Here is a 16,711-nt window from a genome sequence, read left to right as displayed (position 1 = left end):
AAAAACAATAATATAATTTTTTAACAACATTTCCGGTTATTTGAGTTTCCCTGGTTTGTGGTCAGGTGACACCATTCGTCCAATCAGACGAGTCCACATGCAGAACCCCGGAGCAGCGCTTTGATAAAGGCAGGCTGTCATCGACGCAATGGCTCACTTTCACCCACAAAAAACTGCGCCGAGCTGAGGTGGGAACCAGCCCCAAAACACTCTGGACCAGTCTGGACGAATGCAGTTCCATACACAGGACACTAAAATCGACAGACTCCCACCATTTTTGGACCTAACAGGACTCTCAGATTAATCTTCATCCGGCCGGAGCAACGACAATTTGGCTCACTGTAACCATTTTCCTGACTGATTAGTACAACTTCAAGGGCAAAGGGGCGAATACGGTTCTTCAGCATAAGACTTCATTTAAAACAATAACAAGAACAACAATAACAAGACTCCTAATTGTATTATTTGCGATCTCTGAGACCACGCGGACACCTTACGGCGGCGTGAAGCGTGAAGCTGCACTGAAAGGAGCCGTCCGCACGCCTGTCCGTCATGGAGAACGCTCACACGAAGAGTGTGGAGGAAGTTTACACTTTTTTCTCCGTCAATGAAAGCACGGGACTTTCTCTGGATGAGGTGAAACGACAACGGGAGAAATACGGCCTGAACGGTACGCCATTTGAAACTTTAAATATCCATCCCAAGTAATGAACCACGTAATCACTAATCAACGATGACTTGTCATGTTACCGCTCCTTAATTAGTAACAACTGCTCTGGAACTTGTCTGTTCAATGTTATGATATCATACATCGTCTGCGTAATAAAATGTATAATATTGTCAAGTTTTGGCTGAGGTTTTCCATAGCAACTTGCAAATACTAGATCGACCACGTGCGCGTATGTATTTGACAGTCTACGTTCTGCATTACTTACTCTATTACTACTGTTAACTCCATCATTGCCAGATAAGGTATAATTGTAAGCATTTTTCCGAGTAAGGCACTTGGTGAAAGTTGACAAATGTAATGAAAAAGTTCTAAAAAACTACGACGGCCAAGTTCCCTGAACGTATCATGAGTCCTGATAGTACATGCTAATTACACCAGAAGAGCTAACTGGGAACCTACTGACAGAAAAAAATTGGGATCTATTATAAAATCAAATTTTATTCTGATTTGACCACGAATAATGGAGTAGTATATATTTTTAGTTGGTGTCCCAAGCAAGAAGAGCATTTAAAGCCCTGCCACTAAAGTATTGGATTAGTTAATGTTAATATTATGCAAATTAGGTGACATTAAATCACTTTGGCCATCCCTGGTTGGATTTTTTTGCAGTGTTTTGAAAGATTGCTGAAACAGTAATGTATAAAATTTGAGTTTTAACAAATGCACACTTAAGTCAGGAAGTAGTATAAAGAAATTTTTGACAGTTGCATTAGTCATCATTACTGTGTCATATGTTAATCTGACCCTGAACTGCTTCCTTTTGTTTCCATGTTTTCTTGAGAAAAACTAATTTAGTCTGTCTAGCTGATATATTTCTTCATTCTTTTTTATTTCTATGTCCTATCCCATCCTTGAAATGCTCCCCCTGACGAATAGAATTACCAGCAGAAGAAGGTAATTTCTTTCACATTCTATACTGTTCTCTTACGGCATATGAATGCCTCTCTTTAAAAAAAAAGTTCATTAACTCTGTCTCTTCTCTAGGGAAATCTTTATGGGAACTTGTTCTTGAACAGTTTGAAGACCTACTTGTAAGAATTCTTCTGTTGGCTGCCTGTATTTCTTTTGTAAGTATTCATTATTTCCCATTGCCTCTTATGTTTGTCATTGTAACCTTACCCTGTTGTTAACACATTTCTAGTCTGAGTACTTGGAGCAGCCAGGCATCTTGAAAATATGTGTTTCTTTTTATGTCTTTTGAAAGCTGTGGACGGTATTAGAGTTGAGCCCAATGTGATGAATGGCTAGGTTATGTTGAAGCAACGCAACGTGCTGAAGTGTGAACGTCTTCGGTTTGTTTAGGTCGTCTGAAGTTACATGCACATGTCGAGGAGTTAATAAGGTTTCAAGAGCCTTCTGAGGAATGGTGACAACAGCAGCTGAGTTATGGCTGAGTTAACTCCACCATTGAAAACATGAATCTCAAGATATAGACGTTTAGAATTGTTCGTATTTATAATTTAAAAAATATTATTATGCCCGAATGTCGGGTGTTGGTCTCATTGCAATGATGGTTTAAATCTAAATCGGATATAAATATATATTTGCATTCTTTTTGTGAGTAATTTTGGAAAGGCTTCCTTTATCTGTTTTAGGATTGTGTCGTAAATGTGTGTGACCATCTCCTTTAAGTAATATTTACATTAAAAGCTCTCAGAGGTAGCTTACTTATAAGACTGGTTTTAACTGAAAACAATGGACCTATTTTTAGCAGTCCATTTACCCCAAAACATACCTTTGGAGCCTGGAATAGGAAACCTTTGGGAAGTGGTTTAAAAAGGATTGTTGTGATTGTCACTAAAGAAAAAAAAAATGACGATGACATTTCAAAACCTCAATTTCGGGCAATTACACTGCTGCTTTTCCAGCAAATTATACTGCAACATACTTACACTCTCCAAAGGAAAGACAGTAATATGTGGTAGTTTTGTTGCAACAATAATTCTTAAACCATTAAATTAACATTATTATTTATTAGGAACATGTGTTTGGGGAATGAGCAGCATTACTTCATATGTGGGTTTTAACTATGAACAAATTTGAAATGCCAAACATCTTATTTTACTGTTAGAACTGACTCTTGTTAGACATTAGGTTTAAATGATTGAAGAAACAAGACACAATTCAACAACATATTGACTCAACCACAAAGACCTGGCCTGCTTTCCACCAGTTTGCTCACACACTGCTTTGGGTTGACATCACATTCATCAAGCAGTGTTTATTGGAGTGTTAACTAAGGTTAAAGAAAGTGTCTTCTTGCCACGCTCATTTCATCATACTCCTCCCTGTTGGGAACTTTGCCTTTCATTTGGCGGTAGTTCTATAGCTACTATATAGCTAGACAAGATGAAGTCAAAAGACCGGTTCTGATAACATCTGTGACAATCAGTCAGAGTGCCTGCATTAAGGTGTTTAAAATAGCATCGCAACCTAGTGCCTAGAATACCTATTATAGGGCTTTTAATATTTTTTTGGGGGGGGAGTTAAACATCATTGGGACTCATGTGGATGTGGTAGTCATAGTTACATGAAATGAACAATTTAATGGAATACTCCATGCATAGGATTGAGTCTAGTTTCGATCTAGTCCGCAGGCCATGTGTGTGGTATGCAGTCTGCAGTAGCCAGTCAGGTGATAGGGAGGTGTCAGTGGTTGATGTCTGACAAGGGAACAGAACCCCATGCAAGACCAAATTTGGGAGCTTACCCATTTGAATGTTTAAAATAAAAAGTAGATGAGCTCTATGGAAATAATTTGCAATTACCCAACTGAAGTTGCCCAAGTTGCACTGTTATATACAATCTGGCTGTTTAATGTGTTATTGGATATTAATTAATTGCCAAGGGGATGTTGAATACTTAATTGAGGTTTTGCATGAAAAACGAGAAAGTGAGAATGTTTTGTTTTAGGGTTTATAGTGAAATTTTTAGCTGACTCATTTATATAAGGGTTCAATTCACAGTCACTCTACTAGCAAACCTTTGGTTCCTGCTGTGGTTGTTACCTGTCATTTTAAAAGTAATGTTTTTGTGTGTATGTTTTAGGTCCTGGCCTGGTTTGAGGAAGGCGAAGAAACTATTACTGCCTTTGTGGAACCTTTTGTCATTTTACTCATTCTCATTGCCAATGCCATCGTTGGCGTATGGCAGGTGAGTGGTCATCATACATTCAATTTCGAAGCACGTTACACGATTGCCCCATTTTATTGTAATGGTGTTATTATGAACGGTGTTTGTGCACTGAATTGACTTGATTATTATTTTAGGAGCGTAACGCTGAGGATGCTATTGAGGCACTGAAGGAGTATGAGCCGGAAATGGGAAAAGTGTACCGCCAGGACAGAAAAACAGTCCAAAGGATCAAGGCCAGAGACATTGTTCCTGGGGACATTGTTGAAATTGCCGGTAGGAAAACCAACACTATGTTTACATATGGCCGATTGCGGTTTAATTTTTTTCGACATAGTGTGGCTAATATGCTGAAATCCATCTTTAAGTTTTGGCTCCCGAGACTCACGACTGTAGAGTTCATGACATGTTGACAGCAGCTTCACAGGATTTACTCCATCTGCTACATTTGAATTTGCACTCATTCATTGTGTTGTTTAACGTGTTTGTGGAATGCAGGAGTCTTTGAACTCTTGCATGATATCTTGCAACTGTTTAACCCTTAGCCTCGGAAGTTATGCAGAATCTTTCTCGGTGTAGTGCTTCATTTTATTTATAGCTCGTCATAGGTGCTTTGGATTATGGAATGCAGTATTTATATCAGGCAATGGAGAAGATAACAGGTGCCTGGTCCCAACCGTGTACTATATGCTGTTCAGTTTAAATTTTAGCACACATGGTGCGGTACAGGAATCTCTATTGACCTTGCAAAGGGCATATGTTTCCTGACTAATACGATACAGTTTATTTTTCAATTGTGTGTAGGAAAACATATGTTTGCCTCGAGTAATTACCAATTGAAACTCAGTATTAGATCAAACTATTTATTTATTCTGCTATCCTATTTGGCCTTTAGCCGAAGCCAAAAACCTTTGGTACACTCACATAGAGATCATTAAGTACATTGTTTGTTGCATCTGGCTGTCCCTTCAGAGAGCAACAGATCTCAGCGGGTTTGTCCTGCGCTGACCATGAGCCTGTTGGGCCAGTGTGTGGTGCAGCCTCGTGAGAAGGCTCGCAAAGGGGAGGCTTCCTTCCATCTGTTCCTATTGTGTCCAAGAGAGATGGCCTTATAGGGAAGCACTTTGTGGTTAAGCCTAGCCCACCAAGCTCAATGCACAGTGACCCTACCCATCAGCTTTGCACCCTCCCCTAGGATTCCAGACACCGTGTATAATATGTGGCATTTCATAGGGTCTGCCAAGCGTCCAGTATCACCCAGGGGCTGTTTTTTGGCCGAGGTTCATGACTTGTCAGCAAGACTGACATATAATAAATGCTCTCGTCTTGATTACAGACTGCCTGTGTTAGAAAGTTGTATTTTATATGTAGCTTTCCTTTAAAAACAATTTGCTAATGGTGATAGCAATTACTGTATATCTGTAATGAGCTCATTATTTATGGGTTATGTGTGATACTAGCAGCAGGATTATAGATCAGATCTCACTTTAGCTAGAAGGTTTATTTTGTGCCATAAATCTATGCCATAAACCTCAGTCATTTGGGTTTTTATACAGTGGGAGTATTGCGGGGACTTGTTTGAAGTCCCTTAAAGTTACAATGTCGAATTTGATTATTAGACGTCCTTTGTGCAACTATTTTACAATTTTGGATACTTGATCCAAGCTTGTGGGCTTCTAGATTTTGTTGCCATGGGAACCGCAACACAGCTTCATGTAATGTGTGAGGCTGAGCTGGTGGCTGCTTGAGATTCATAACAGCAAAAGGCAAAGCGGAGCTTTTCAAGGAGACGCTGGTAGTATTGCATAACAGAAGCCAGATCATCAGTCCCTTAGCTTTGTGAATGTGAGTCCAACCATATTGTCAACTGCACACAAACAACAGGGTTTACTGAAGATATTTTGGGGGGTTTCATTCATTCTGTCTAATGTGTTAAGATGAGTTCATCAATCTTCACAACAATGCCATTTTCTATGATAACAATTGTATCATAATACTGTGTACAAATTAATTTAGCTAAAATACCCTAACTGAATAGAGGGAAACATTTTGGGAAAAGGTGGACAGTATTTGTTCTCAGTATTTTGTTATGTCAAAGCACCCTCTGGTAATGTACAAACTAAATTTCCATGACAATTCATGCTAAAATAGCAGTTCTTAATGGAACTATTTGGGGTAGATGGAACACATGCATATAAATGTAAAATAACTATTTACAATAGACAAATTTAGCACCACCAATTACTGATAAGTGCCCTTCTAGGTAACTAAACTAGGAAACATAAACAGCAACCATTTAGTTAAACTTACCAAGTATCTCTATTAATAAGTTTTTTGACAATGAAAAGTGACTCATCTGTGGTAATGGCATCTGCAAGTTGAGTTGACAGGATATCAGTCGTGAACAAACTGGAGTGTGTTGCGATTTAATGCAACTTCAAAAGAGAAAACAGACAAGTGTCCTTCCTGCTCGTGGATTTTCAGGAGACTGTACCTGGAAGATAAATGAAGGACTGTCCTGTCAAAACTTATGGCCACTCGATGTATAAAGAAAATTGCTTATTATAACTAAATATTTGGGGTACATGCGCTGCTTGGAATTCAGCATTAATAGCAAAAAAGCTACATACCAGCTACAGTATGAGTGGATTTTACAATTTTCAGGGGTTCTCTTATGCTAGCATACAGCTACGGATTTGCAGAGTCCTTGTGTGTAAACATTTGTCCTTTTTTTTTTATTAAACCTGCTTAGATGGGAAATTAAACTGCAGGTAGTTAGCAGTTGATTTAGAGACAGTTTGTATTGAGGTGGCTGTTAGGGAAGGCTGCTTTGGAGAGCTGTCAAGCCGATTCTTAGGAAATGGCCTTCTTGACTTGATAGAATGTCAACCTTTTGTGCTGCTGCCATCAGCACATGGACCCTTCTGGCCGGCCGGCTAAACCCCATGCTGTACCCAAACACACGGCAAGGGCAGGTGCCAGTCAAAGCTGCCAGCTTATGCCATGCCACTGCTTTTCTTGCTGTTGAAAGGTCTATTTAAAAGGCACCTCTGTGAGTCATACTGGGCACAATGTATCACCGAGTTTGAGCTCTGTGGACCGCATCACCTGTTGGCCAACACAGAGATGCAAAAGTGCGGACGGCTGATGAGAGGCTTGGATCGGTACCAAGCAGGATGTTGACATAAAGTGACAGCTGATTTACGCACACACGCACTCAGAACAGGCCTGTGGTGTCACAAAACCCCTCCGGGACAATCCCAGTATTTCTTAAAAACACAAAATTCCTCTGGACGCGACCTTGTTGCAAAGTCAGGCTTTTGTCAAAAGCAATGACTTGAAGACAGGAAGTGTTGCATAACTACGGTGGATAGACACACACACACAAAATAATCATGCAAGGAAGCAATTTAGTTCCTGTGTGACATTGTTTGTGAGACTTTTGTGCATGGATTATTATCCACATGAGGGTTGGTCATGAAGGAGCCAGGCCTAGTGGTAGCCCTGTATTGGTGACCTTCTCAGAAGTCAAACTTTTATTGTTTCAGCGGCTCAGGTTAGGATGCTACTGTGTTAAACGTCATTTCTGAGAAATGCTGTTTGTCAGGATTGGACAATAGCTGCTGCTGACAGATCAACCTTACTGGCGGCACCTAATGAGTTGCCAGTTAGCATCTACTTTCTCCAAGGATCATAACTCAAGCAAAAATGCCACGTGTCCAAGTGCATGCAACTGTAAAACGTCTGAAAACAGACAATGACAACAGACAGTGAAACTGACACTGAGCGACCCCCTTAATGGAAATGGATTATGATGATTTGTATTCTAAGTACAGTATCTAGTAGCAAGGCTTGCCCTTTTGTCTCTTCTTGTGTTGTCACAATGATGCGATGTGGAGACAGCTGCTATCATAAGGCCACATTTAAACTTGATCAGAGCATTGGGGAAGATATTGGAATAGTTTTTCCATTTTTGGCGTTGTGCATTGTTGGCGACCCTTCTCTATGACAAAGGTCACTTGGGTTTTGTATTACAATAGCGCTTACCTTGTATTGCCTTTATTATATACATATAGTTTTGTATATTTTTTCTTTTTACCAATAGGGTTTGTTGTTTAAAGATGGGCCAGATCTGGTTAAGAGTGAAGATAGTTTGAACCTATAGCATTTCCCCAGTTTCATGTTATGCAGCATTAAGATGAATTAGGTCGCCGCACTCCCAAATCGGTCTATTCCTTTGAGAGAAGCCATTTATGGCTCTTAAGTCCTCCATTTCCTTCATTCTTGGGATCTTTTTCTTTTTTTCCCCTGCAACACTGCCCAGTGGCCTTGTGACAACCCTCTACAATTAGCTCACTCTGCTACCTCCATCACAATTACATGACCAGCATGTTAGCACACGTAGATTACGGTGAACGAGATTTATGAAAGCAACACTTTGGTGTACAAAGGCCTGCTGACTTGTGTATTTTTCAGACTATAAGTCGCACAATGAAGAGTGGCAGTGTCACTAGTATTTTTCATGCTAATGAAAATATGTTTAATACATTTTCAGTTGGAGACAAAGTGCCTGCTGATATTCGTATATGCTCAATCAAATCCACAACTTTGAGAGTGGACCAGTCTATTCTTACCGGTAAGTTGATAAACTACTTGAATCCAGCCATTTGTCAAAGGAGGACTGAAAATGTGCATATAAGCCTTTAGCTTCTTTTTTTAGTTCACTGATCTGATTAAATCTTTTAAAATTTAAAGGCTTGACTTGAGGCTCTAATTTTCTCTCTTAAACAATGAGCATGACTTGGAATTCAAATAAAAAACGGTGTCTTAATAAAAACTGTATTTGGCTTGCAGGAGAGTCCGTCTCTGTCATTAAACATACAGACCCGGTACCTGACCCTCGTGCTGTCAATCAAGACAAGAAGAACATGCTATTCTCTGTAAGTTATTTAGCGCCAATCGTGAAAAAAATTCTTGATTGAATGTCAGTGTTCTGGGTCTCCGGTTTGAAACTCAATTCATCTGGGGGCTGCTAGAGTGGTTCTGGTTGAGTACGGTCTTCCCTCGACTATCGCAAATTCACTTCTTCGCAATTTTTTTCTGCTATTAGTTATTTTAAAAAAAAGTGAAAGTCCATGCTGAAACTCGCTAGCAGAAGTCACTCTCCTGTCTTCTGTTTGCTACTAGAAAATTGATACTTCTTTGGAAGTTCTTAAAAATGTGAAAATCCATGCTGAAACTCGTAAGCAGAAGCCACTCTTGCTACTAGGACTCAGCAATGGGAGGAAAAAAAAGTTAAATAGGGATGACCCTACTTCGCAATTTATCAATTATCGCGGCCATGTCTGGTCCACATTAACCATGATATTTGAGGGATTACTGTAATATTCAGTTAATCCATTCTTCTCAACAGTTGAGAACATGTACGGTTCTTCCTCATTCTTGAGCTTTGACACCATCTTTTTGGATACATAGTACTGTAATACACATATTTTCTTGAAATGTGTCAAGTTAGAAAGATACAACAGAGTGATGGGCTATCCTATTTTTCCTCCCTGTATTACTCTGTGACTTTTGCTAACTTCACTTCGGCTAACAAACATCAGAATTTAAAAACATACAAAAAAGTGATCCCATAAAGACCTGGGATTCACATGTGGGCCACAATATTTGACCGAATATTTCCAACTATTTCAGGGTACCAACATTGCATCCGGGAAGGCTGTGGGTGTAGTGGTGGCCACCGGGGTTAACACAGAGATTGGTAAAATCCGTGATGAGATGGCAGCCACAGAGCAGGAGAAGACACCCCTGCAACAGAAACTGGATGAGTTTGGCGAACAACTCTCGAAGGTCATTTCCCTCATCTGCATTGCTGTGTGGATCATAAACATCGGCCACTTCAATGACCCCGTTCATGGAGGTTCCTGGATCCGTGGTGCTGTGTACTACTTCAAAATCGCAGTGGCACTGGCTGTGGCCGCCATCCCCGAAGGTTTGCCTGCCGTCATCACCACCTGTTTGGCTCTCGGGACCCGCCGAATGGCCAAGAAGAACGCCATCGTCCGCAGTCTGCCGTCCGTGGAGACTCTGGGTTGCACTTCTGTCATTTGTTCTGACAAGACGGGGACGTTGACTACCAATCAAATGTCCGTCTGCAGAGTAAGTCGTTATACACTTTGTAACTTGGTTCATGGGGCGTCAGTGTTTTGTCCTCTGGTGTTTGTATAAGACGTTGGCTCAGTTGGCTCACCGCGATGCCTTGCGAAAGTAGCACTTTGCAAATACTCTTCCCTTTGTGATCAGGGTTTGAAGCCACAAGGCAACATGCTGGCACTTGTCTTGCCTACATTAAACCGTCGGGTGACTCGCTTCTCTTATATAACTGACCTTGCGTCATCAATCTTGAAAAAGAGCCAAACAAACAGTGCTTCCGTTGTTTCTTTGGGAAAAGCATCCAATGTCAAGACTGATTAATTATAGTGTAAAACACTTTAGTTCCCTGCTCGGTAACCTACTTGAGCTTAAATGTGTTCATTAGAACTTGTTCTACTTCTTTGATCCACAAAAAATTTAATTTGTTAAATATCTACAAAGGCTTCCCTTAAAGTTATTCCACATTCTTACGCTAAGCTAACTGAAAATGTGAAAAACTTACCAACACATAGCATTTTCCATGAGTATCTCTATTCAATACTCCTTGTGTGTGCTAACGAGTGTGTTTCCCAGTTGCCATGGTAGATGTGAACTAGTTTATGGCCATAATCAGTTTCTTGTCACCCTGGGGGTTTGTATAACGTCTATGTGAGTGGGAGAATAAAACATCTCCCTGTGTGATGCAGCTTTTGGCCTGCACTTTCTTCAGGCTATTTCTTCTTCTATGCACCCCCTGCCATAAGGCTATGTACATGTAAGGCAGAAAGCCACCATCTAAAAAAAAAGTGAAAAACAGGCTCAAAGAAGAGACTTCTTAGGTCCACTGGGGATTTCTGTGGCTTCTACTGCCACCTGCTGTGTCTTTGAAATCTGATTTTAGCGAATGTGATTTTTGCCCTGCTAATGCAGTCCTTTTTAATTTCTAGATGTTCATTATCAACAAGGCAGATGGCGAGAACTGTTCTCTGTCCGAGTTTACCATCACAGGTTCTACTTACGCACCAGAAGGCGACGTGTGAGTAATTGCTTTTCATTTGTGGTAGAGGCAGTCAATTGGATGCCCAACAATGATAGACTCACTGTAATTATCCACAGATTCCAGGACGGTAAAAAAGTGAAACCCTCGCAGTATGATGCTCTGGTGGAATTGGCCACCATCTGTGCACTGTGTAATGACTCGTCGCTGGACTTCAATGAGGTTTGTACTGCATCCAATACACTTTTTTCAGATGGTAGTATACACACTGCTATTTTTATTCGTGTCACTGTGATCTGAAGTGTGTTATAGAATCACACACACATTGGCAGAAGGGAGATGTGAAACAGACAATTGGTGTCTTTAACACACTGTTTTATAGACTAAGTTGGACCATCCAATGAATGCACAATAAGGAGGATAAAAAAGCTTTTATTTTGTGGCATATTTCGCTCAATTAGAAACCAATTCTGATGCTACGCCATCCAATCCATTGGTATATATAGTTAACATTTGGTCTCGAAAATGCTCAATGCTAAATCATTAAAATATGAAATCTGTTTCAGGTGAAAGGAGTGTATGAAAAGGTGGGCGAGGCGACAGAGACTGCTCTGACCTGTCTTGTAGAGAAAATGAACGTCTTTGACACAGAAGTCGACAGCCTGTCCAAGATTGACAGAGCTAACGCCTGCAACTCCGTTGAGTGACACCAATTTCCTTCTTGTTCGTCTCGCCTGTCTAAAACGGATGTGCTCACCTTTATTTTTGGTTGGACTTCAGGTTATCAAACAGCTGATGAAGAAAGAGTGCACTCTGGAGTTCTCCAGAGACAGAAAGTCCATGTCAGTCTACTGCACACCTAATAAGTCCCGTTCTTCCTTGGGAAAAATGTTTGTTAAGGTATACTCGGACATAACAATGCAAATAACCAGCCTCATCTTCGTTTGCGTGACAGATATTCCATCCTCTTTATCGCAGGGAGCACCAGAAGGCGTTATCGAGAGGTGCACCCATGTCAGAGTGGGTAACAGCAAAGTTCCATTGACCAAAAGTATCAAGGAAAAGATCATGTCTGTGATTCGTGAATATGGAACCGGTCGAGATACTCTGAGGTGTCTGGCTCTGGCCACACGAGACAGCCCACCCAAGATGGAGGACATGATACTATCTGACCCCGGCAAATTCGGAATTTACGAGGTGACCGCTCGCTCTAGCTTTAGATTCATTTAAGAGCCGCGCAGTACAAATGTTGTGGTCCCCTTTTGTCCAGTCGGACCTGACCTTCGTCGGCTGCGTGGGCATGCTGGATCCTCCCAGACAAGAGGTGGCGGCTTCCATCAAGTTGTGTCGCCAGGCCGGCATCCGCGTCATCATGATCACCGGGGACAACAAGGGCACGGCCGTGGCGATCTGCCGCCGAATCGGCATCTTCTCCGAGGACGACAATGTGGACCAGATGGCTTTCACCGGGAGAGAGTTTGATGAGCTGGCGCCAGACACCCAGCGTCACGCTGTCATCACCGCGCGTTGCTTTGCACGTGTGGAGCCCTCACACAAGTCCAAAATTGTGGAGTTCCTGCAAGGATTTGACGAGATCACAGCTATGGTAGGTCACTTATGGTCTTATCTCTAAACCAGCGTTGGGAGCCACGGATAAAATTATTTTTGTGCACTGCTGGAATAAATATACGTAATAATGATGGAAAGATCTCGTGTTCTTCAGACAGGAGACGGCGTGAACGATGCCCCTGCCCTAAAGAAGGCAGAGATAGGAATTGCGATGGGCTCTGGCACCGCCGTGGCCAAGTCGGCCTCGGAGATGGTCCTCGCCGATGACAACTTCTCTTCTATTGTGGCGGCCGTGGAAGAAGGCCGAGCTATTTACAACAATATGAAACAGTTTATCCGATACCTTATATCTTCCAATGTAGGGGAAGTCGTCTGGTAAGTTAGCAACGTCCTATTCCACCTTTTTGGAGTCTTTATTTAATGGTATTGATGTTGCATGTCTTTCCCAACAGTATCTTTCTTACCGCGGCACTGGGTTTTCCCGAAGCGCTGATCCCGGTTCAGTTGTTGTGGGTCAACTTGGTGACGGACGGTCTTCCCGCGACCGCGTTGGGCTTCAACCCCCCAGACCTGGACATCATGGAGAAGCCACCCCGCAATGCCAAAGAACCGCTCATTTCCGGATGGCTCTTCTTTCGTTATCTGGCTATTGGCGGTGAGGACTCTTCGTCGGCGAGAGCTTTCCCCGGGATATTTGGGGAGGCGCCCGAGTGTGAGCTTCTGACGTCTCTGCTTCCAGGTTACGTCGGCGCTGCCACGGTGGGAGCCGCGGCCTGGTGGTTCACGGTCTCGGACGACGGACCTCAGATCACCTCGTACCAGCTGGTAGGTGGATGCGCTAATGCAGCCGGACACCTTTTTTGTTTTAATGTGTGGGTCGAAAAAACAATTCATTGAGCGCCTTTCTCCGCAGAGTCACTTCCTCCAGTGCAGCGACGACAACCCGGACTTTGACGGCCTGGACTGCGAGGTGTTTGAGTCCCCGTACCCAATGACGATGGCTCTGTCGGTGCTCGTCACCATCGAGATGTGCAACGCCCTCAACAGGTAGAAAAGCTTCCTAATAGCAACGTTTGCGCTCAATGAGTGAGCTTCTTATCGTTTGTCTTTTCAACAAAGTTTGTCAGAGAACCAGTCCCTGCTTCGAATGCCTCCTTGGGAGAACATTTGGCTTTTGGGGGCCATTTGCCTCTCCATGTCCCTCCACTTTTTAATCCTCTACGTGGAGCCTCTTCCAGTAAGTCTAAAACCTCATTTTTCTAAATTGGGGACGTTTGGGCTTTAAATGCTGACTGAATCTAGGGTATGGCTCATATGCGCACAAATTAAACTTGACATGCACGGAACTACAAGGACGAAACGCCATAATGCACGAGAAATTTATTTTGAAAATCAACAATATCTTGCAAAAAAACGTGAAAAAAACCTCACTTGTAGGAAATTGTAAAATACAATGATTTTAGGGCAATTTTAAGGGTGTGGCTTATATGCAGGTGCGGCTTATATGTGAGAAAATATGGTATGTGGGAAAGTCTGATAGAATAGAATTTGGACTTGGGAATGCTAACCAATGAGTTGGCAAAAAAGAGAGAATTTTGTTAGTTTGGTTTGTATTTATTAAAGATCGAGGCCTTTTTAAAAGATTCTACAAATGTATATATGTATTTTTTAACTGAAAATAATATTGAGTCTTCAAACTTCACACAGACATGCGTGGCTCCCTCTTTTCTCCCCAGGTCATTTTCCAGATCACCCCCCTGGACGCCACCCAGTGGATGATGGTGCTGAAAATCTCCATGCCGGTTATCCTGCTGGACGAGCTGCTCAAGTTTACGGCCAGGCACCACCTGGACTTGGGTAAACGACCAGAGAAGGCGGCGACGGCCACGGCGGCGGGTCGCAAAGGGCGCCCTCTGTCCGCATGCGCCGAGGGCATCTCCTGGCCTTTCGTGGCCGTCTGCCTGCCTCTGGTGCTGTGGATCTACAGCGCCGACACTAACGTGGCTGCCGTGTTGTGGCCCTGACTGACCCATCCCCACTCCCGGGCAGGCACCGGACTCGTATGCGCGCACATCTAACACAAACCGTCCGGTCAAAACTCCCACCACAGATGCGTTTTTGTTTTTAAGACATTTTTTAAAAGTAGCGCTTCTTTTGTTAGTGTGTGTGTGTGTGTGGTTGGGTGGGTGTTTGCGGGGTCCTTGTTTGAGTGCCATATTTTTATTTTGTCGGCGTTTTTATATTATTATACATCGTGTGTCGCTCGAAGGAGAAAATTGACACCATTTTTATAAAGAGTTTTTGGGGAGATTCGGAGACGGGAAGAATGCTAATTTCCAACCTAGTTGACTATTTCCTGCACAGCTACCTCATCGCTGTTCCGTAACCATTACCACTTTTTTTTTCTTCTCCTGTCTCCATGATTTGAAGCACCCAAAGCCTTCATACACTTTTTTTTTTTTTGGAGGACTTCCGTGCGCTTCATTTGTTGATTATTTAAACAAATAATATTTATAACATAGAGTATAATTGTGCACATACTGTACTTGAATATACTGTATACTTGGCACGAAAGGCTGGCTTTTCATCCGCAGAAGCTCGGGGGAGGGTGTTTGTGTACATAACATGTGCGGAAAGTAGTAGCTCGCCATTTTATGGTTGCTGTCAAAATATGTGACAAAAGTGCTTTTTTTTTTTCGCCACTGAGTGCCGTTGGGCTTTTCCGTCAAGGCCTTTCTAAATTTTGCCTGCAGAGTGAGTCCACTTTTGACCCGCATGACAGTAACCGCTTGCCTTTTTTTGTGCCGTGTCTTGTATAGTAATATATAGTTATAACGGTACTCGAGCTGAAGACGTTAAATTATTTTGTCGTATAAGCGGATCGTTGACACACCCTAAAAAAGTTGAATATCCCCTTTAACATGATTACGATTATGTGATGATGATCAACCACTCATAAAGTATCTCGTTTTTACATATATTTTTCTATACATGATACTTATGAGGATTTTACATGACACAATCGAATATAAAATTGAGATAATTCATTACACTGTATCACATTTTGTCATAATCACGTAAATCAACTGGGATTGGCTCCAGCACCCCCGACAAAGATAAAGCGGTTCAGAAAATGAGATGAGATTTAAAAATGGGATCATAATCATGTTTTCATGCTAAAATATTAGACTTATCACTTATTAAAACATGATAATTATGATCACCGATTCTTACAATGTACGTATATGGCATTTTTAAACGATTGCCTTTTTACATGATTGTTTGTTTATTACGTAAAAGCGTCATGATTGACATATTTAAGATTTTATCCGTGATAATGCTCATTTCCAGATTTTTCTGTGATACTCTTCATGTATTTACCTGATGATCACATTCAAACGTAATAGTACCATGTAAAAAAAAAATCAGTTTATACCTGATGGTCAACTTTTTGAGGGTGTGAAAGAACTACAAGTCTAGTTTTCAGCTCATTAACTTCAAATTATAGTTCTGCACTTAACTTGCCTGTATATAAAACTCAATGTAGTAAACGCTTATAAGAGGATGCCATTACCGGCAACCTGATTTAATAGGCCACTTTTTTTTCTTCTCTTCCCAGCAAAGGCCGTATAAACAGGCGGGAGTCGTCTCCGAATCACTTGGCTTTGTTTTTTTTCTTCTTTTTTTTTTCTTTTTGTCGTGCGTTTGCGGCAGCACACTTCCAGTCGAAGAGCTGCATGACGGAAAAAGTGAAGACAAGACTTGTTTTGACAAAACGGCCATAAATCCAAGTACTCAATCATAGCTCCTTCTACCCGAAGATTCTATTTCTCTCGTGTACATTCATCCATTCATTCATTCGGTGCATGTTTGCTACGGCTGCTGATTTGTGTCATAGACAATGTCAAGAAAGTGCTTCAAGGTTAGTCACCTGATCAAGTGTTCCATAAGCTACAAGGAGTTGATTTGTTTTTTTTTTCCTAAGGAAATGCTTTGATGGGATGATCAAGTAGGAATTTAGAGCGGATGTAGTGACGTTCTGTTCCGTGCCTAGTTTGTCGGATTGTTCGTTATGTCACATGGACGTTGAATTCAGGTGAATAAAATGACATTTACTAAGTGCTCTACTACAAGTGTCTGTGAGCCTG

The 16,711-nt window shown here is 41.7% G+C and overlaps 1 protein-coding gene across 3 annotated transcripts; it reads left to right on the top strand.

Moving 5' to 3' along the window:
• The first annotated feature begins 84 nt into the window (after positions 1-84).
• LOC144215408 (sarcoplasmic/endoplasmic reticulum calcium ATPase 2-like) lies at positions 85-16,690 on the top strand. 3 transcript variants are annotated; one of them, XM_077744319.1, is made up of 20 exons: positions 85-670; positions 1,607-1,624; positions 1,715-1,797; positions 3,779-3,883; positions 4,000-4,138; positions 8,418-8,498; positions 8,717-8,802; positions 9,560-10,024; positions 10,945-11,033; positions 11,114-11,216; positions 11,561-11,692; positions 11,775-12,191; positions 12,265-12,600; positions 12,718-12,938; positions 13,016-13,218; positions 13,303-13,388; positions 13,477-13,610; positions 13,683-13,800; positions 14,300-14,420; positions 16,183-16,690. In XM_077744319.1, the coding sequence occupies exons 1-20, from the start codon at positions 553-555 to the stop codon at positions 16,194-16,196; spliced, it is 3,069 nt and encodes a 1,022-aa protein (XP_077600445.1). In that variant the 5' UTR covers positions 85-552; the 3' UTR covers positions 16,197-16,690. The 3 variants fall into 3 exon arrangements, with proteins under 3 accessions (XP_077600445.1, XP_077600443.1, XP_077600444.1); XM_077744318.1 differs by having other exon boundaries at positions 86-670; positions 11,775-11,894; positions 11,973-12,191; positions 14,300-16,690; XM_077744317.1 differs by having other exon boundaries at positions 14,300-16,690.
• Positions 16,691-16,711: the final 21 nt, after the last annotated feature.

The sequence above is a fragment of the Stigmatopora nigra genome, chromosome 22 (assembly GCF_051989575.1).
Source record: "Stigmatopora nigra isolate UIUO_SnigA chromosome 22, RoL_Snig_1.1, whole genome shotgun sequence".
NCBI lineage: Eukaryota > Metazoa > Chordata > Actinopteri > Syngnathiformes > Syngnathidae > Stigmatopora > Stigmatopora nigra.
This window is presented reverse-complemented; position numbering and strand designations above follow the sequence as displayed.